The sequence below is a fragment of the Linepithema humile genome, chromosome 1 (genome assembly GCF_040581485.1).
Source record: "Linepithema humile isolate Giens D197 chromosome 1, Lhum_UNIL_v1.0, whole genome shotgun sequence".
Lineage (NCBI taxonomy): Eukaryota > Metazoa > Arthropoda > Insecta > Hymenoptera > Formicidae > Linepithema > Linepithema humile.
In genome coordinates, this window is record NC_090128.1 from 41,480,391 (window position 1) to 41,502,730 (window position 22,340).

General features: G+C 42.8%; 2 protein-coding genes across 11 annotated transcripts in view; one reads left to right on the forward strand and one right to left on the reverse strand.

Moving 5' to 3' along the window:
• The window catches only part of LOC105672946 (uncharacterized), a 137,955-nt gene that overhangs the window by 48,276 nt on the left and 67,339 nt on the right, over positions 1-22,340 (forward strand). For 3 of the 5 annotated variants that reach the window (XM_067351739.1, XM_067351749.1, XM_067351741.1), the window contains 2 exons: positions 11,354-11,875; positions 14,197-14,235. In XM_067351739.1, the coding sequence (XP_067207840.1) occupies positions 11,623-11,875; positions 14,197-14,235 (292 nt within the window). In that variant the 5' untranslated portion in view covers positions 11,354-11,622. Of the gene's footprint in view, positions 1-6,454; positions 6,633-11,353; positions 11,876-14,196; positions 14,236-22,340 lie in introns of all 5 variants that reach the window. The other 2 variants (XM_067351744.1, XM_067351753.1) reach the window with 2 other exon arrangements.
• Positions 4,762-22,340, reverse strand: part of Sp1 (transcription factor Sp8) — a 79,008-nt gene continuing 61,429 nt past the window's right edge. For 3 of the 6 annotated variants that reach the window (XM_067351346.1, XM_067351343.1, XM_067351338.1), the window contains exons 2-4: positions 12,878-12,916; positions 6,570-7,614; positions 4,762-6,501 (exon numbers count right to left, since the gene is read on the reverse strand). In XM_067351346.1, coding sequence (XP_067207447.1) covers positions 5,636-6,501; positions 6,570-7,581 — 1,878 coding nt within the window. In that variant the 5' untranslated portion in view covers positions 7,582-7,614; positions 12,878-12,916 and the 3' untranslated portion in view covers positions 4,762-5,635. The remainder of the gene's footprint in view (positions 6,502-6,569; positions 7,615-12,877; positions 12,917-22,340) is intronic. The other 3 variants (XM_067351335.1, XM_012368167.2, XM_067351333.1) reach the window with 1 other exon arrangement.

The following is a 22,340-nucleotide window of genomic DNA, read 5'->3' on the forward strand; positions in this document are numbered from 1 at the left end:
ATTGTTAAATTGAATTCCTTTGATATGAGCAACGCATGCATCTTACACGACGACGGAGACGAAGTCATTATAATTATAAAACTCAATTGCTTAGTGGCAGTTACTTCTCATTGTCAGCTGATCATTTTTTAAATCATAACTACAGCGTGTTAATGAAAAGCATCGTCGACAAATGCAACACAAGCGTCTTTGGCTTCTTCAAAACACTTAATTACGCGCAATTGCCGGCTGTTAAATCCGCCTCATGTGATTAAAAACACACACATTATAATCCCGATGCTGAAGCTCGTCAGTACACGCATCGATCGCGAACGAATAATGAATTGATATCGAAATTGGCAGCGCTCGATAATTAGTCGCGGCTGTTCGCTTCAATTAGGGTAAGCTTGCGTAACGAGGTGATTGCGGGAGCGACGTGATTCGTTAGCCAGCCCGGAGAAATAACGCAGCGTTCCGTGGCCCCTCGACGAGTGTCGCGTGAACCAACCAGATACTTTAATGACCTCTAACGACGAGCAATTAACTCGAATCGGACGGTAATGTTATCAGCCTTGCGTTACAGGATTGCCTCGGCCTGTCCTGTCCGGTGCGTCGCGGTGGTGAGCCAACGCTCGTTATGACAGCGTCAGAATGCTCGGTGTTGTTTGCCCATTAGACTCGGCTGTTCGACAATGTCGAACACGATATCGCATCGATCGCACGTGTCGTATGACATTACTTGTCTGATTTTCCGAGATTGTTATTTCACTCGCGAGAGACACACAAGATATAAACGCGGCTTCTTTTTGCCGCAAAAAAGCGAATTAGAGTATAAAATTTTACAGGTTGCAACAGTACTAATAGAATAATTTGATAGAATGTCAAAAAATTTTTGCAGAATTTTTGTCGGTGATAAATCTTTTTTTTTTCAAGTCGATTTTCACAGACGGCCCGGTTTCTCTCAATGCTCAAAAGCCCGCGGCTTTTTCGAGTGCGCGCGGCACTTTGGTAACAGGACTCGCGTGGTTCTCTTACGCGAGCACGTGTGCAACGCGCGTGTCTACGTGCGTCTAGTAAAGGACGGTCTTTCAAACGCATACTAACTTCACGCATGTGTTTCCCTGACTTTTCCAACAAACCACAAAGGTGTTAACCATATGTCCATAAACCTTATATCTAACAGTGACTTCATTAGTTCTCCATAGACCTCTTTTAGATATACAATCGGTTCAGATTAGTGCACTAATCTGTTTTTACATTCAGCAAATCGGTTACATTTATCGTCTTGTCCATCATTACAAATCTTACAAATAATGTTACAGTATAATCTGAATAATATGTACTATTTGACGCAGTAATTAAAACTATGTATATTTCACACTCAAAAAAATGATCTTGCAATAATAGCTAAAATTTTCTAGGTGTAAAAAATTAACTAAAACAGATAAATGATTAGCAACTGTTGTGATATTGCATATGTAATTACTTAATCAGTTTAGATGACAGAAACAGAATATATATTTGTATTGTTTGTGAACTTTAAAAAGAAAGTTTCTCTAAAGCGCCTATCTATATAAGATCAATCACGTGTTAGATCATGCAATGAATAACATTTAGCAATGGTACCTAAATTTTTCAGAAGCTATTGCTAGAACATTACTGCTATAAATTCTATATGTGACAAACAATGTTTTCACAGATACGAAAAATAGTGATACATTCTTGTTGCGATATCTAGAAATCTAACTACATCAGCGAAATATTTTTTTGAGTGCATAACATTATTTTAGAATTTTCGAGGAAATATTTTATATTCTTTATTAAAGACAAAAAGCATTATATATATAATGTAAATTCTTCATCATAAATTATACATATAGCACGTTAATTTTATATTTATTATTTGGAAAGGGACGTTTTTAGCTTTTTCCTAGCAGTAGGAGCTCCAGTGCGGTGGGTTGAAAAGAGACGGTTTCGCTTTTGTAAATATGAAACCGTGGTATTTCTAACCAAAGTCGCGTCGTTAGGATCATGAGATTTGTTAGCAGACCTCGAAGGGGCGAGAAATGGTGAACCTTTCGGGGTTCTTTGTCCGCATTTTTTTACTAAGCCTCGCCGACGGACGAGTGTGAGATTTCAAAGCATTATTCAATGTTCCGTCTTCGCCACTTAGTACTTTATCTTTATCAATCGCTAGTTTGTTGCACTAAAAAAAAAACCGATTGACTTAATTTATTATTCGATTTTGAAACATAGTAAAATAAAAAAAATTCTCAACTGCTATTATTGAATCAATTATTAAGTATATCAATTGATAATTAATACTAGAGCTCAGACGAAAGATTCAAACATATTCACCTGAAATTTCCGAGTACTAATTAACATTATTGCGCATTTATCGCTCAGAATGCGTTTTATTTCGTTACATTTGTACATTTCTTTTATTATTCACGATCTATTGTATTTATAAATCATGACGAACGCGATTTGAACAGGACGATGTTTGCGAGCAAAGTGTCGTTCCGCGCCTGCTTCATAAAACGCTCCCACCGTTCCATTCGTTTCAATTGTATCGCGATGGGGCGCACCGCCATGAAATTAATCGCACAGCGGTGCCTTTGTCGAGTGACGGTGCGCGACCTTTATTATCGCAACACGTTCGAAAGAACAGACGGATCTAATGACCCCGAGCCTTGAGAACGGTCTCGCGAACGTGACACTCGCACGCGCCTAATTATTCACTCGCAAGCTGCGGAAGAGACATGTATGCACTGAAAGGAATCTTTTTTTTTTTCAATTTGGATTATTACATAAACTCGGGTGCATATTTTGAAGAAATTAAATAATGCTGATGTTAATAAGTTGACATCAATTAATTGGAATTTATTATCGTATTCATATTCAATCGTCATTTTAAGGAATATAATGATAAAAGATTATTGATAATTGCAAAGAATGACTATTGCTTTTTTTGCAAGAAAGACAAAAGATGAGAAAGACGGGATGGATATATGATTTGTGTAAAATCATTTTATTTAATTAAAGATTATTTTCTTCTTTCAAATATCAATTTTTCAACATTGATTATCTAATGACAGATTACATTTTAGAAATAAAATAGATGTAGTATGCTTCAGATAGAGTGAAAGAGAGATTCATAGGAGATAATTATATAGAAGAAAGATTAATTGTAGAAATCTCTTTTGATTTACAAAGTTTACCGCGATAATGTGTATTCTTATACTATAATTAACAAGTCTCGGGTTGCAATGCGTAGAATGGAAGATAATTTGAACGTCTCTGAATACAAGATAATACGGCACAATGTTATCAATGTGTAATTATTGCATAATTTTTAGTAATAAAAAATGAAACGGAGAATAGCATTACGTAAATGCGGAAAAGTAATGTCAAAACATAGCGGAATACCCACCAGTCGTTATATCTGGAACGAGGAGAAATGTTTCCTGCATTAGGAACGTACGGCCATGGTCGTAAAGGCGCGATGATCTGTGGGTAGAGGGTGAGCAGTGGCTGGTACCGAGGGGGTTGCAAATTGAATAACAAACGTTCACCCTCCTCGGTTAAATCACCGAAAAAGCCATCCCCCGGGCTTGCATGCTCGCCGCTAGACGTTAACCGCACCCCCCGCGAATTGCTGCGGCGCAAACCCGGCGCGACCCTTTCCGACTGCTTTGCATAACGATCTTATTTCGTAATCTCTGCCATATTGATCCAGTTTACGGCGCTGTGCTTGAAAATTGTTTATTGCGGCGTCGTTGTCAGGGCAGTTGAATGTCGCGACGCTGCTCCTCGTATTCGGTCAAATTAATTTCGTCTTTTTAGTTTCGGAGTCAAATTTTGCGGCGTCTTTATGAATGTTTTCTTCTCGTTAGATCCGAGAGATGATTTTTCTATAATCTTTCCATTAATTTGTTAACGTATTTTTGTTTAAATACATGAGTTGTTTTGCGACACAAGTGATTGCTTTTGTTATTATTGTTTGAAGAATATTGTACATGTTGTAATAATTATGACCGGTCGGCGGAATGCTCGGGAGAAGCAACTTTTATAGGCTCGTAATGACCGCGTGACGCGGCTACTCCGCTGTTTAGGCCTGAGAGGCGCGAGCCAAGTCATTCTCGCTAATAAGATCAAGAGCTGAAGCACGTATCGAACGCATTTTCGTTGCACTCGCGAGGCGATGCCGGAACGATGCCGGATGCCGCACAATCGGCGGATCTCCGAATGAAACGAGAGTCGGAATAAAATTCTGGAGTGAGAAAATAAAGTGCCATGACTCCGAGTGGGGGAGGCCTGATGTTATGACAGGACATTTCACGGTTCGCAGGATCTGGGATTTAACGGCCCATGCGATAATATCGTCCTAAGAGCTCGTGTCCCGTGTTGGGTTATTCTTTGCTTAGCGTCACTTTGAAGCCTCCTATTGACCTCCATATTACTCTGTAAACATTTCTTAGTATCGTGCTAAATGATATTTTATCGTGAACATTTAGAGAAGGATGTCAAAATTAGTCATATTTACATTAACTTGGTGAACTTACTTTCAATTTGTGCGTGGCCGAAATTACATTTAAAAACTAGGAAAATAACATTAATTACCTTCGTAGGGATTAATCCTTAATCAGCTGTAACAAGGTCGAGCTAGGAGAATGAAAAATAGAAAAAATATCTAAATTGTTGTTCCATAGATTTACGATTGGAAATCGGGAAGAATGAACTTTGTGGATCGAATAAAAATGCGATTGAATGGAGCCCTCATTATTCACAAAAGCATTATTTATTTTCTCTTTTTCTTTAAAATGAATTTATAATTTTTATAATAATACAGTAATAAGAGGAGTTAATAATAATAATAATAATTAATAATAATAATAATTAATAATTAATACACTAATTCATTGATAATAGTGCGATACTACATCCAAAAGGTGTAGGTGGGCTGATATGGGTCATCGTTCGAGTCCAAGTTCCAAACGTAATCAACAAAGATGGACTTTGCCTGGAAAGAATTTCAAAATCACTAAGAAAACTTTCTTTTTTTCGTTAGATAATATGTTCAAGGCCCTGTATGGTATGAAATCGTTTGGAACCTGTCCATACTCCATGGTCGTTTCTCTTTAATTTGTTCCGTCTCTTGCCTTCCAAAAATAAACGGAAGAGAAGAGTCGGCAGGGCGCGAAGTGTTTTGCCGGTGTATGGTACAACGCGACAGTGCATATTTATGTATGTATATATATATATATATTTATATATATATATATATTTATATATTTATACGGGTTACTTTTTACACAACATTACACCGCTTAATTAATATAGCATTGATTCTCTCTCTCTCTCTCTCTTTCTCTCTCATCCTCGTTCGCTCTCTCTCTTGCTCTCTCCCTGTCTCTTTCACACACTTTATATATATTATGTACAAATAAAAAATCCTGAAATATCCACGTGCGTGCGTTACGAGGACCAGATTTGTAATCGAAACCAGGACGGGGAGCCAGATATCGTGTGTACATCTCCGTGTGTACTCTCGTGTCTGCGTGTGTGTATCATTCGTGCCTGCGTGTATGAACGCGGCGGACGGACGTGCGGTGGATCGTGACCGGTTGCTGGACGCGAGTGCGCTCGTAACCGCTTAGAGACTATGTACAGGCGCGGGGGACGAGGGTGAGGGAGTCTGCGCGGTCCCCGGCGTGCCAGGATTTTGTTGTACGGAGTAGGTGTTATTTTGTCGCGAGTGTTGCTGTTGGTGCGATTGGTGATGATGGTGATGGTGATGGTGATGGTGATTTTGGTGTTGTTGGTGATGGTGATGGGGTGCGGATGGATTCATGGTCGCGTGATTCTGCATGAGATTCAGGTTGAGGGGGTAGGATAGGGGGGAGCCCAGGGCCGTTGCGGCAGCGGTACTGCAGGCACCGGCTCCGGGCCCCACCGGGCTCAGTGCATGCTCATCCCCGCGTGCGGGTGGTGGGCCGCCGGCACGGAGGCTGCGTGATGATGAGGATGGTGCATTAGAGGCGGGAGATGCGGGTGGTGGGGATGGTGTGGGGTCAGAGGCGGTGGGGTCATCTGTATTGGAGTCATGGGTGTTGTCGGCTGATGGCCGAGAGTGGTGGTGGTGGTCTGGGGGGAGGTGGTGTTGCTGGTGTCCTGGCCCGCCGCCACCGCCGCCGCCGCCGCTGCCGCCGCCGCTGCCGCCGCCGCCGCCGCCGCCAGCTGCTGTTGCTGCTGCTGCTGGGCCTGTGCCGGCTGCTGCTGCGGCGGCTGCGGCTGCGGCACCGAGCTGGAAGTGGGACTCTGCTGACTCCCGTTGTCCTCGCTGTCGGAGCAGGACTCGGCCGACGAGCTCCCCGCTCCCCCCTTGCCCTTGCTGCCGCTGCTGCTGCTGCTGCTGCTGTGGGTCTTGACGTGCTTCGCGAGATGGTCGCTGCGCATGAACCGCTTGTTGCAGACCGGGCAGGCGAATCTCTTTTCGCCGGTGTGGGTTCGAAGGTGCCGCTGCAACTCATCCGAACGTGTGAACCGCTTGCCACAGAAAAGCCAGTTGCAAACAAACGGTCGCTCACCAGTGTGCCACCGTAAGTGGGCCTTCAGATGCGACGTTTTCCCGTAGACCTTGCCGCAACCAGGTATGTGGCAGCTATGGATGTTCTTCTTCCTCAGGTGCACGCCGGCGGGACCGAGTCTCTCGGCTTCTTGACAATTCGGGCAATCGCAGGTAGCGCGCCCGGTGTAGCGTCTCTGCGAGCGTGGCGATGGCGCCTGGCTGACGCCGGCGGCTCCGACGCCGACGCCGCCGCCGCCGCCCTGAGGACTGCCGGCACCGGCGCCGGCGCCTGCCGTGGCAGCCGCGTGGTGATGCAGTCCGAATCCAGGAGGACCGCCCGGTAGCATTGATTTATAAGTGTCTTGCAGGAGATTGTGGCCGGCCGTCGTGGCCGTGGTCAGCAGGTGATTGCCGGCGAGCGCGAGGCTCGTCGAGTAGTCGGCCGAGTAATTGGCCATTTGCGCCGCGTGGACACCGACGCCGACGGTGCTGCTCACGTCCAGCCACCCGCCGGCGGTCGCGGCCCCGTGCACATCCCACCAACCGTCGCTCGCTTTGATTCCACCGTGCGTCGCGCCCGGCATCGCGTTGAACGGCCACGACTCGTACGGATGCCTGCCGTACACCGAGCCCAAGGTCGCGCCCTCGACCTTGCCCAGGAGACTGCTCTGATGGTGATGGGGATCACCGGCCGGCTGGGCGCTCGCCGTTCCGGGGAAATATAATTCGCTACCGTATTGCGGCGCTGTCGAGGCGCAGGACGTCACCGGCGCTCTAGCGTAACCACCGGTCGTGCTGCCGGCGCTGCTTGTCGCCACCGGTCTCTGGCTCACTCCCGTCGTTGTGCACCCGCCGGCACCGCCGCCGCCTCCTCCTCCTCCGCCCCCGCCGCCTCCACCGCCGCTGTGCTGCGGCGAACTGCCGCTGCTCTGCGGGCTCTTCTTCCACGGGTGAAAACCCTTACCCACGGCTGCGTCCGCCAGTGGTGGTGGACTTTTGCTGCTTAGCTTGTTGCATTGCGCCGCCAGCATGGCTAAGGGCGTGCCTCGTAGCCCCGGATGATCCTGTAACATTGCAATGAAATCTCCGCTCAGTCTATAACATCGTAATTGCGCGCGTAGGAAAAGAGCTTATCGATTTTTCTCCTTAGTCAAATACTATCAGTTTCCCACATTTCTTTCGTCGCATATACTTATATCGTATAGCTACGTGATAAGTATAATTGGAGTTAAAACTTTATGTATTATAATATAGTATATATAGTCTCGGTTAAAGGCAAATGTCGGTTCGCATGATCTCTATCGTCGATTTACAATGTGCTAACAACGCTCGCGCGCGCGCGCGCGCGCACGCATTACTGGTCTTTTTCGGAATTTTTAACATCGGAAGCGCTCGTTATGGAGCAATCTCGTCGGCGCGATTACGCAAATCGGTAATAACAACTCTGGAACGAATTACGTATCGCGCGTATCGATTCACGGGACCAACGGAGTATTTTTCCGTGCTGGTGCGGTTCGTAATATCGAAATCTGGCGGTCGGTGGACGCCCATAATCGCCGCCGCGTCTAAATCGATCTAAAAAGAAACCTCGGCCCGGGCCCGGGTCCAAGAAGAGAGAGAAGGAGGAAAGTCTTTCCTAAGGGCGTATAATGACACTAAATTGCCGCTCCTATCCTAGAAGAGATCGAAGATTAGTCGTTGAAAGTAATGAGACCCGGGTAGGCCGCTCTCCTCTACCTAGGCCAGTTTCATGCAAATTGTTCTCGAATCAAACACAAGGTCGACATACATTTTTCGCGATACCATATTAGGAAACCTGAAACAACGTGAGAAAACGCTGTCGAGTTAAAAAGATCGAGATTATTTTGCTTTAAATATCGTGCAAATATGCGCACGATGAATTTCTCACGCAAATGTTGACGCAATAATTCAATGACGATACAATTTGAATTTTATCACAGATTTGAATGAATCTTTTAAATTCCCAGAAATTTGCCAGACATTCGCGTACGCAGCACGTGAAATTAGAGGGGACGCAATTTGCGAACAAACTAAAAATTAGAGCGAACGACAGAAGTCGATTGAAACTTTGGATAACGAACTTGATCAAAAGCAGCTTCATGCAAATCGCTCGCAGGAATAGCGCGAGGGCGAAAGGACAAGGAGAGTGTCGGCGGCTACCGAAAGGGCCGGAGGCTGAAGAGGAGAGATCCGGAGCGGATTCGGACGCGGAGAGGTAAAAGCGAGAGGGTCCGCGGAAGCGGCAGGAAATTAAGGTCTGGAGGGCCGCGCGGCCATTAGCAGCCGGCGCCATCGAGGCGACACGCCCCCACGTGGATTCAACCTTGCGCCAACAACACCGGCGGAAGACAACGAACGGCGCGCACCCTTCCAGGATGGAAGTGACGAGAGAGCGAGAGAGGAGAGAGAACGAGGGGGGGAGAAAAAGGAAAAACGGAGGAGTCCGCGACCGCTCCATGCTTGATCTATCCTTCGAAGAGAGATCCCAAGTCCTACTCGGTTGCCTTGATCATTCATCAGCGCACACAACTAATATCCTGCTCATATTTCTTCACGGTAACATGACATATTGCTGTATATGGTTGTTATTTAGAATGCATTCGTATGCGGAGCTCCATTACAAGATCTGCCGGGTGATTTAGTGCTATTACGTTTAACACAGGTAATAAGTTAAATAATTAAGTGTTAAAACGTGGACATTGTGAGTGGAATTTATACTTTCATGAAGCTGTAAGTCAAGCGGAATTACTGTAATTTATACTTGAACGATAAGACGTGGGAAGGTGACGAGTTGCAAAAGTTGATACTCCGAGAGAAATCTCTGCGCGGACGCTATTGCGATTGCTCCCCGTGTTACGATGCTCTCGACGAATGAGAGCGCTCGTCGACGCGGAGATCGCGGAGGGTGACGACGGGAGAACCGCGTTGAGGGCTGAAAGGACGAAATCGTCTCTCCCGCTTTTACGTCGAGAGGGAGGCGGAAGGTTAGCGCGCGGCGGAGATCGCAACGGGGTTGAGTGTCTCTCTGCCGGTGTACGAGCCACGCCCTCTTCAAGCTCGATGAGTGCAGGTTGTAGGCTGCGTATCGATCCGCCAGGGACAATATGACAGTGGCCTGCGGAGACAACGACGTCCCTCGATCAACTCCCTCCAGTCTCCATGGCGAAGCCCTACGCGTAGATACACGCCCTCTATGGCGAGTTACTCTTAACCATTTCGATAACATCTCAAGTTATCGTCGCTCTTTCTCATTTATCGCATCTCGTTTACCGCAGCACACACCCAGCTCGCTCCATTCATAACAAAATAACTTCTCGGTTGTAAGCCGCGGGTTTTAATCGCGAGAGATTGTTCGGTCGAGCAAGCGGATCGATTGGACTTGACGGCCGCTGACGGAAGTGCAACGTCAACGCGATCACTTTTGTAAAAAGATCCATAATACGAAGCTGACGGAGCGTAAAGAGTATCGAGCCACTCGGCACCGGCGTCGACGTCGGCGAGGACCGGTCCCTCGCGCCCTTCTGTCGGCACGGTTGAAAGGGAGCCGACGTGAAATGAGCACCGGTAGGATCCTTTGTTTTAGCCGCGTGACGTCACGCCCCTCGTAGCCAGCTAGGACTAATAATGCCTCGAGCTACGCCGCGCATAAATTAAAACGAAGAATCTTCGCTTGTCTCGCCTCGTTCCATCTGCACCGACTCGGATCTTTTTCCGAGAACTCATTCTCGCCACAACGTAGCGCGATTGTTTTCCGATTAAACGTCGAACGAGGCCAGAAAGTATCGATCGCCGCTCGGGATCGTTAACGAGATCGAGCACTCGACGTCCGACACGATGCGGCGCCGGACGGCGGAAAATAAAGCGGAAACGATCGTTCGAGCACGGGCCACGTGACAGCTGAATGCGAGGGAGGTAAAAGACTCGACAGCGAGGGTGCGAAGCAACAAACCGTAGGGTGTCTACCGGTCGAGCTTCGTGGCGAACCGCATCCGACGGCCGTGTCAAACTTTCGTTCCCCTTTCTGCTTGAGGAGAACCCTCATTTACACATCAGGCGAGTCGTATGTACGGTGATCGGTATTTGACGCGTGCACGCTAACGAAGACGTTGAATCTGTTCGATAGATTAGTTTAGAAATCCTTCTTTTAGTGTCTGCGAGACGAAAAATCTTCTTTCTTTAAACAAAATTCACGTACAAATTTTTACTTTAACCAATACAAGTTTAAAAAAAAAAAAACGTTTTATAGCACATATAATGTTGCTTATTTATTTATTTTTATTACGAAGCTATGTCGTCGAATTAGCCGAACAAAAATAATTGAAAGAATTATAGAGCCACGGAAGAAGAGTTGCTCCGTGTTTCGTAATGAAGCGCCGCGCAAAATTAGTCGACGCTCTTTTCTGCTTTCTGTGTAAAAAGTGTCGGCCGTTCCCGAAAGCCATTGACCGTGATCCCCGAGCACCTGCCGAGCTGGCATGGTCGAGTTTCTGATTGGATTCACCTGCATTGAATAGCCTCAAACCAGTGATATTGACCATTTTACCACATCAAACTTTATGACTTATTTTAATTTCTATTTTTATATATCTACTTAAATGGCTCACATCGTTCTTTTTTATATATTTCCGATCTTTTATCTTTTTTATAAGACGCCGTCCAAAACGTTTTAATTATGGTGCTATGTATATGTTAAATTGGTGTACATTAAATTATTATCCATCAATTTTACGCGTACTCGCCGATCATCGTAACTAACACATGTCGATATTTTTTTTGTTTCAGGAACGATATTTTTGGACATGATTGTGCAAAATTTCGCTAAGTGAGCAACATCCTCGAGCTGCGAGGCTCAAATTGTTACCATTGGTGTTCGGTCATTTACGAAGTCGGTTTAATTCGCGCGTGAGTACGTCGTTCGTCGTGTGTGCTTTTCCGTATTTTGGCGGATTTACAGCGCAATAATTGCTATATATAATATACATGCTTAAGCTTACGTATATAGTATTCACGAATAAAGGAGTCGCGGATACGATTGTGTGAAATTTCATTGAATGAAAAATGTGTTCGGAGTCGCGATAACGAAGATTTCGACGTGTGAAATATCGCGAGAACGATTGTGCGAAGTGTTTATATTGGAACCGCGATTGTTTCGTAATTTTCGTCGCGTCGGTCGCGCGTGTGTGTGTGAAATGTGTATACTTGGATATGGATTTGGACCAACGATAAAGCAACGAATGCGGCTGTTGAGAAGAGATTATTGTCGAATTTCGATTTACACATTGGATTGCATCGTAGCTGCGAACGGTGAGTGTTGCATATTCAATTTTTCTTTTAATGAGTGTTGGAATTACTATTTGGAAACTCAGAATTCTACATATAAGATATTAACTCTTTGCATTCGAGGGTACTATAATTGCGTTTTGAATTATTTTTATTATCTTAATAATTTCCTTTATAAAATATCAACATCTGTACTCATTTTTTATCGGCGAATCTTTCATGAAGATAAAACCGTAATTTTAATTTTTTTAGCCTTAATATGTAAATGTTATTTTCATATGGAAATTGCTTCGAGTAATTGATAATACCTATAAAAAAAATTTAGGTGCGAAGGTTAATTTTTAATAGTTTATGAGTTTCTTCACTTTATTTCGTTCTGAAGAAAAATATATCAATTTAATTTATTAAAAAAATCAACGAAGTAATTAAGGCGGTGACAGTATCAGCTTTGAATCTATTATAAAATTTATAGCGTATATATTTTTAAAATATACATGTGGTTTAAATTATTATAGAAGAATCTGCGAATTAATTTTCAAACATAATTTCATACTTATCACACACATATATACATACGTACATATATTATATTCATTGACTGCGAAAAAGTAGAGTAAAGTAAAATTATTCATAAAGTATGTAGTATCTGAGATAAGCAATCATTACTACCATGCAAATTGTAACACGGTATAGATGTGCTATATACATAAAGTGTCTTAAACCAACCGTATCACCGGTGAATAACAGATTTCTGAAGTCATTTGGAGACGAAAATTTTTATACCAAATGTCCAGGCTACAATAATATTCAAATTTTAAAGTTGACCGATTAAATTATTTAAAATTAACGCGCTCAAGCACGTCGCATATTGATTTTTATATACTTGGCATATAAGAAGCCTCAGAAATTTGCTTTTAACAGATGATACAGTTACTCTGTGAGATACCTTGTATATTTTACATTATTTTTAAATCTGTTTTCTTAATTCTCTAATATTAAAATAAAACAAATTGGATTGAGACTTACTGGCACGATGTGCAGCAACGGAGTTGTTTACAAGTTGATCTGTAACATACAAAGTACATTCAAATTATAGCAGCATTTTAAATAACTTTTTGCGAAATAATTATTATGCATATTAAACTTTTACTTATTTTTCATGCAAATGTCTAATAAAAGAATTATATATCTAATAACCACAAATATTAAAACTTGCAAATCTTTTACTGAATATTTAAAGTTTCTATGTGCGTTACACAATATTTAACGCAATAATTTGCAAATAATAGATAACAAATAAATAATTATTTACTTTAAAATTGCTCCGCCTGATGCCCTTCCCGAGCTTCTTCCTTTCAGTTCTCTTTGCAGTTCTTTAAGGCACTCACATGCGTTCACGACGCGAATACAAAAATCGCACAATATTTTAAACGATACTCTCGATATGTCATCTCGACGGACAAAGTAAAACTTATATATCATTGCACGGGTTACACATACTCTGCCACGTCTATAATAAGTAACGACAGAAAGAGTGAGATCGAACACTACGGAAAATAATAAAGATATTATACTAATGAAGTGGATAAGGCATCGATATGGAATGATCTGTACGAGGTGTCGCCATGCGCATAATAATTGGGCAATAAACATATCAAGAACAAAGTCGCTCCGATTCCGATTTTAATTTGATTTTGTCCTTGATATGTTTACACAGTTATGCGCACGGCAACACCTTGTTCAGATCGTTCCGTATCGACGCGTTGTCCTCTCCAATAGTATTATCTTTATTATTTTCCGTAATTTTTGGTCTCACATTTTCTATCGTTAATTGTTACGGATGCGATAGAGTGTCGAACGTGTAATCTGTGCGATAATATTCTATACAAGTTTTACTTTTGTCTTAATATGACAAAGTACGCATCGGTGGTGTCGTTAAATATTGTGCGAATATTTGCGTCGTAAACGCGTGTGAGTGTCTTGAAGAATTGCAAAGACTGAGAGGAGGAAAAGGCTCAGGAAAGGCATTGGACATCGGCGGAGCGACTTTAGAGTAAGTAATCATTTATTTGTTATATGTTATTTGTAAAATATTGCACGTAAAATATCATGTAATGTACATAGAAACTTAACAAATTAACATCATGTAACGCACATAGAAACTTTGAAATATTTAATAAAAGATTTGCAATTTTTAATATTTATGGTTATTAGATATAAATGTATAATTCTTTTATTAGATATTTGCATAAAAAATAAGTAAAAGTTTAATGTGCATAATAATTATTTCTCAAATAATTATTTTTAACATTGCTATAATTTGGATGTACTTTGTATGTTTATAGATCAACTTGTAAACAATTCTGCTGCTGCGCATAGTGCCGGTAAGTCAATCTAACTTGTTTCTTTTAATATCATTAAAAGAACAGATTTAAAAATAATGTAAAATATATAAGGTATTTCACAGAGTAACTGTATTATCTGTTATAGCAGATTTCTGAGGTTATACGGTCTCATATGGAAAGGATATTAAAATATACCTGAGTGCGTAAATTTTTGACAATTTGATCGATTAACTTTAAACATTTTCCATTTAAATATTGTAGTCTGGACATTTTGACGTAAAAACTTTTGTCTTCAAATGACTTCAGAATCCTACTCTTAATAGGTGATACGATTGGGCTGAAATACTCTGTATACCATTGTATTATAATTTAAAATAATATTATACTATTGCCTCATATAATCTCATTACTCGGTGTTTTCTTTATCATCTCGATACGCTTACGCGGACACGTAAAACATATTACGGAAAAGAAATGCACTTAGATCGAACGGTCGAATTGTTCAACGTGATTTCCATACCGCGTTAATTACCCGTCCGAGTACAAGTCGGGTAAAATGTATAGCGGGTAGCACGAATGCCGTTGCACGTTAACCGGCTAGGTCTTCGCTGGCTCGAATGCGCGCAGTATATACGTCAACGAAGGGTTACGCGAATACGCCTTCCCTTCACGAGGAGAGCGATGCCAGCGATAATACGAATGCAGGTTACTTCGAATGCTAATTATTTGTTTATCAGCCTCCGCATGCAACCGCGCCGGCACGCAGCCAGTGTCCCGATAAGAAGCGGTGCCCCTTGAAACTGTTGCGCGCTAGGGTTCTATACGCTCGACTCCGGCCTCGCAGATAATTGCAGCGATTATAAAAACGTTCGCTTTGCCTCGCTCGTCTCTCTCGTTATCGGACTGGCCGTCGACTCCGATATAGTCGTTTCCTACGTTATTTCCTACGTCGCGTCATAGGCTTCTTTTTTTTATCATTACTGTTTTCTTCATTCTTCGTTTTTTATCTTTGAAGTATAAATTAACATTCAATATGCATGATTGAGTGAAATACGCATATCCATACAATGAGCAACCAAAGTAATACGTAAGATTTAATCAATAGCACAAATTCTTAGTTTGCGAAAAATATTGCGTGTCGTGAGACTTCATGTTGCAACGATAGTCTAAACTGAAAGAGAAAATTACTTTTTTTGTTGCAGAACGCGTTATCTGAACAACCTCGTTACATTTATAAAGTTAATTGTGTGATAATACCAGCCGCGTTAGTGTCTCCATGGGTCACGCAATATTTTTGCAAATTTTACACAATACAAAGCTTAGGTAGTTTAGTAGAAATAGATTCGAGCTTGACGTAAATATTATATGAAGACAGATAAATTTTTGCTATTCTACACTATACACAACGTTCACAAACGTGCTTTTCATAATGTTTTGTAATAAAGGTTATAAGTTATTTTTCTCTTTTTGTTTAATTGTGAAAAATCTTTTCGTACTGACGACTGGCACCTCGTTTTCCTTCCGCTCTGTTGGCTTTGCCGACAGGACCCCTTGATCGACCGGTAGCGATGGAACAAAATTGTACATTCGCACGCAACGCGACTGCCATTATACGCGGGAGAGAAACTAGCCGCGAGGTCATCGGTCCTCCTTTCGACAAAATGGCGTTGCTTTTCTTGTCCGTCGGTATCTCTCTTTTAATCTCGCGCGCGACACTGACCGCGTCCCCAACAAATGGATTTTTAACTCGGCCCATCTAACCGACCCGGGGTCCAACCCAGTGTGTCAGTGGCGATCAACTTACTGCCTGTGCTGACTGCGGACGGCCGATGCGGCCGTATCGCGTGTAACATCAGCGATTACAATCATTAACGAAGAACGATGGCTAACTTGCTTAAATCTCGTAAATTTGAGGGGATAAAAAATTTTGCCAACTTTTTATGAGAGAAAATCCGAATCCATCCGTAATGCAGTAATTATTTTGCAACAATGCTTTACGGAAATCCGTACGATATTAATCGTAATTCGTATCTATCAAATTTTGAAGTCAAATGAAAGATTATGAATCAAATGCACTATCTCGCCTTGCAGTCTTTCTCACTCGCTCATAAATAATTATTAATAAATTAAATCACGTGCGATAAATTTTTCTAGATATTAGGAAACGCGAGAAGAGAGCGATTGTGCGAGGAGCGAAACAAAAAAAAAGTGGTTTTCTGTAAAGGACGGGATTAATAATCTTATTCATGAGTGACCGCAGGCCGGCGCCGAACAGCGCCGTGCTGTGACGGAACCTCCGTTAGTTCCCATCGGAGCCAAGCTACCTGTTATCCTCTGCCTGCTAAATTATGTTTTTTAATTAAATCCATCGTAAAGGAGCGGCTCGCCTGTATACCTCTCTTTCGCCGGCCCTGCCCAGTTTTCTTCTCTACCCTTCTCGCGCGCCGCGTTACGAAAGAGTCGATCGTACGTCTGAGAGTGCCTACGTCGGGTAACCGTGGCTCGAGGCCAAAACAGGGAGCTATCCAAATTTATTCCGCTATCCTATAGCCCGAGAGCCATCTCCTACTTCGCCTCCTTTTTGCTCCTTCTCCCGACGGCATCGAGTTTTTTTTTTCCATTACGCACCCTCGACAAATTTCGAATCGCCCTTGGAGCTAATGATTTCCGGGTAAAGTGTCGGCATGTAAATCAGATGTGCATTGTTCGTTATGTCGTACAACGTTTTTCTGTATAACATATTCCGATAAATTTTATCTCACTCGATTATTAATAAATTATCAATCAATAATCGATAACAAAAATATAAGCCAACACTTTCGGTTTTAAATCAAATTGTCCGCGAGATAGACGGAGAGAAAGAAACGGATGGGAAGAGGGATAGATAGAGAGAATGACTACCGATTCATAAGCTCTCGTAAATCCGTTGCTCCGCCGGCGTTGAATATTAAGCGGACATTACGCGGGCTGGTTATAATTCGCAGTCAGTTAACACCGGAATCGTTCTTCCGACCTTTCGTGCTCCGACGATTATTCTAGTGCATCTTTCAAGTATCTGCAAATTTACGTTTAAGAAAATTCGTCGTAGCGTCAGTGACGAGAAGTTCGGTAACAAGGACGTCGCAATGATCAATTTCCAGCAAAAATTGCGACTCGTTTTTCGCGAAGCGTTTACGTCTTCATTAGGATAATGAGGGCAGCGTAATCTCAAAGGGCACGTCGTCTGCGCGCGCGAGCACACTTTCAGAATGCCCTCATCGAGAGACGACGGAAGCGGTCACATTTGCATAGAGTAATTTAGTGGTACATAAAATTCCGCAGCCAATTAGCGCCGAAGTGTCCGATCTATCGCCCGGCTAGTCGTTTACCGCGTTCGCTCGCCACGGAACGCTTCTAATTTGGGAAGATGGTGACTCCTTTAAGAGCGGGGACATTCTCGCCCCATAAAAAACCTGCATCTTCGCGCAGGTTTTATCATCCTATACGAGTTTTATTGTCGTACCCTACCCACAATGTTTTTACATCTTGATGGACCACCCACTAATATTCATGCGCGAACAAATATTTGTTTCGAACACTGTTCGAAGAATTTTACAAATAATTTCAACTCGAACTCACGTAAGATATTGATTTGAAAAATATGAAACAAATATGTGAAAAATACCGATGTTTATTTCGTACTATTTTTCGATACAATCTGACGCTGCTATCGTGATTTTTAATTAACATTCTGTAAATCTTCAATCATTGTACATTTCTCGAAATCGAAGATATTCTTCGATAATCTTCGGCAAAGCCTACTAAGATTTCGGAAGTGGAGCAAGCACGGAAAGCGCGAAACGTTGTATTGTATATCGGAAGCCGTGTATTAGCATATAGACGGAGTTGCCTCTTGGCGATGTTGTCGGGTAGGTAGGTAGCTACGAGGGGCTCTTATTTATTAACGATGTATTCTTCACCGCTACGCCGTATTTGCTCACTTTGTTCTCGTTAACCCTTTCCACCTTCCTGCGCCGTGAGGTCCGCGCGGAACTACTCAGCTAAATAAAACCAATTTGACTGGGATAGGGCAGAGCGTATGCGGTAGCGGTCAAAGGATGACTAAGCCGGACAGGTTGATTAACTCTCTGATGCACTGTTTCATCTTGCTCAGATATCTGCAAGCTCTATACAATAATAATAAAATGAAGTTTTTAAACAGAATTACTCGATTAGTTGCAGTGAGAAATAAATTTTATCGTCAAAAAGAAGTAATAAGAAGGGAAAAAAATATTATTTATCTGATACTCTCTCTCTTTTTATAATTTATATTTTAAATTTTAGTGCAGTTATTTGTATATATTACGAATTACATTAACCGCGTCTGATTAACCGCATCGTAAAAAGCATATTTTAATTTTGGAAATGTTAAATTCCTTAGTATTCGGAAAGGGCCCGATCTCGGAGCGCTTAATAAATTTCTCTATCTATGCGGTTCCATTTTTTTTCGTATACGCTTACAGCTGTTTCTAAATCGTAGGGACAATAATTTTTTATATGGCGCATCGAGTTTGGGCGTCTTATGACGCGTGAAAGGCGCGCGGTCATAAGCACGCCTTTATCAACCACTCAGGTAGACTAGTATGGTCCATCTCTCGATCGTTGTGCGCTCTCCTAGACGAGTTCACCAAAAAACCTCCCTGTTCTCGTATATTTCGAGTTTTATAGCCATAGCTACACGGTGGTCCTGGTCGGCGGCTTTCTTTCAATTATGGAAGTTCCACGTAGAATCGACGTGTAAATAGCGTCGACGCACGGGGTTGCTTGGCAGAATCATAGGCCGATAAATTAGGTCTGTATTAGCATTTAAACGATGGAGCGGTCCATCGACGATCTCGATGACTCTCGATTACTGCGAGAACTGCGAAACGAGAGGAACAAGACGGCTTCGTCATTGAAAAGAAAAGAAAAATGCTATCATTTTCAAACTTGCTTTCTGTATAAATAATCGCCATATGTATATATATGAATAATTTATTCAAGAATAATTTTCTCACGTCGAGAGAATTTTTCATTATTATTATGTATTCTCATATATCGCGTATTTTATTATTAAATTTCTGACAACAACGAATAGATGACGAATACGTATAGACGGAGTTGCCTCTTGGCGATGTTGTCGGGTAGGTAGGTAGCTACGAGGGGCTCTTATTTATTAACGATGTATTCTTCACCGCTACGCCGTATTTGCTCACTTTGTTCTCGTTAACCCTTTCCACCTTCCTGCGCCGTGAGGTCCGCGCGGATTCCTGCGTCTTAACATTTGATAACCATCGTGTCGAGAATACACTGAAGTAATTACGAGCACACCCACTCTCCCATATTCACGCCTCGTGAACTGAATTTCGAAGACAAACTGTCTGCTTCGCGCAACATATACGCGCGGTTGTAAATAATTCATGGAAGCGTGTACGAAACTGTCGAGATTGGTTTTTTCTTTCGCACGTTGCATTGCCATGTCCAAGCTGTGAGTGAGCTGCACGCATTCTGGAATCAATTTAAAAGGTATGTACGATTCTCGTCGCGACGCGCGTTTATCTCATTATTTGTGGTGTACAACTATTTTCTGACGAATAATCCATGAGAGAAGCGAGAGAAGTACTAATTCTTGTTTAAAAATCGACCACACACGCCGGTTTGAATTATCTCACCTGCTCCTGAGCGGCATTATTTATTCGCCGCATTTCGGCCGTTGATACAAAAGCGACACCGTTTAGAGAACAAAGTTATAATTTAATCACGGAGACATTTTACGAGGCGAAAAACAGAATGCTCGACGAAATTCGCAGACAGACATATGGGTGAGTTTATAAATTTATGTTAGGCGGCTCGCTTTTACGATGGAAGGTTACATCGAAGTCGGATATACATGTCCGATACGCGCCTGCGTTTCGCGCGATTACGAGCGAAATCTCGTGCACTCGCGCACCTGCAAATATTTACGTTCACTTAAAAAGTCGTAAAGACACGGCGCTCCGGTAAATCTGTGCAGCGCGCTCTTCGGGGTGATAACGAGCGCGCCGGGAACGACACGCGGTCGCCGGCCTTGAAGACGATTTGCTCCGAGACGATCGGCGTACCGCTCTCGAATCCAGTTCGAGACGATGCGCCGCCGTTCCATCAAAGGGCTCGTACACACACACACACACACACGCAGATTTCACACAGCAACAGATTTTACTGCATTCTACGGGCAATCTAAACGATAGTAGCGCGATAGGCATGTTGCGTGTTGTTTTCGGTAGAACACATAAAGATATCCTCGCGCGATAATGTCAGAAAGTGCGCCTTGGCGTGTAAAACATTTTTTGTTTAACCTTCCAATATAACTTTATTATTCGTAATATCTATTTTTCTTATCCCCTTTCGAAGAGATTTTAAAGAAATCGGCAACGTGCGTAAAACTTTCAGGATTTGCCACAAGGTAGCATTTCGCGGATGTGATACGATCGATTGGCGGCGAATGACAGTGCACCTGCATCATCGCAATCATCGTTCCCGATGCAAGCGAGATTGGCGTCTAATCGCGGCGGCCACCGGCGTGGATCGTCGGTAGTAGCGCGCTTAGACCGCGCGATAGATACAAATTGTTGGCGGACTAACGCGCGGCCAATTCGCATAGCGATCCCTCTCGCGCGCGTTTGCGTTTTAATCGTCGGCTTATCGGGATCGTTTGGAAGGATAAACAAAAGCGCCGCGCCGACCGGGGCTGAGCGAGCGCCCGACGAGGTAATTTAGCGGCGGACGACCCGCTCGTTCGGCAGATCCTCGCGTCTACGCGTCTCGGAGCCGTGTAATATAGCGGCCGCCTTCGCCTTCGTCGAACGGGGCGACGTGTTACCGACGGCGTTACGGCAACAAACCGGCACTAAATCACCTTTGGCAGACCACGTGAACCCGTTCATCTCGCCGGCCGGACGCAGCTGCCGCTAAAGTAAAGCGGTTAAAGATCCAATCTCGTGGAGAGCTCGCGCTCGCCTTCCCGGCGCTATAATATTCCGAGCAAAAAGACGCGTGCGGTTCTGAGATCGCCCTTGCAAATAGCTCGAGAACTTGTAAAGCTTCGCGACGATTCGCAAAGGAGCGGCTACGTCGACGATAAGGGATCGCATTCCGTTTCTACGCCTGTAATATTCGGTATTGATCATTTCGCGCATTTTTTAAGGCTCGAATAATCTCATCCCAGAATATTGTAACCTTTATGAAATATGCAAGATTTTCATAGCGTTATCGCGTTAAGCAGATGACTATAGTCGTACTTAACATACTACACGTACCTGACTGATGGGACTATAAGTTGCGAAACAGGTGACACTATTCTCGAGGAAATTGCGCTTTACATCCGGTAGTGTACGTCAGCGAGTTAATTCTGGCATAAAATGCACACTATGTTGTTGATCATAATAATATATTTTCAACATTTGTTGAGGTTCGAATTATTTAAAAAAAATCTAAAACAAAAGATCAAGTGAATTAATGCAAATTGTCCGTACTTGTATAATACATTATCTTAATAAATCTGTTAAGCCAAGTGGGCCAACGGACCAAGCAATTTGGCCAACGGACAACTTGTGTTAAGTCAGTAGTCCGTTTGATCTTTAATTTAATATTTTTATTATTGATTTATGATGTACAAATGCTTGTGTTGCATTATTTTTAGAAGTAACATAGCGTTGATATAAAGTTCCGCGTTGTCTATTTGTAATGTGCCGGTAATGTCAAAAGATTAACGTGCGAAAGAATCGGAATACGAGAGTCAAAAGGTTGCGCGTAGCTCAGTTGCGTATATCTATACCCGGTTTGTTTAACAATGCGCGCTATAATAAGAGGTATCGATTGCGTCCCGTTAAAGTCAAATATAAATATTGAAGCTATTAACATTGCACTCGGAACAAAAATTGTTATTTTTATCCTATAAAAATTTAAATAATAACCAAAAATAGGTTATAAATTGTAATTTAAGATAACGCACACCAGGCCTGCAATTCCAGGACCTTAAAGGGAAGGCAGAATTAAGTGGTCCTTTCCTTCAGCCGTCAACGAGACGCTTTACGATCGGTACATGCATGTAATACCTATAATCGTTGCATGTGTAATCCGTGCTT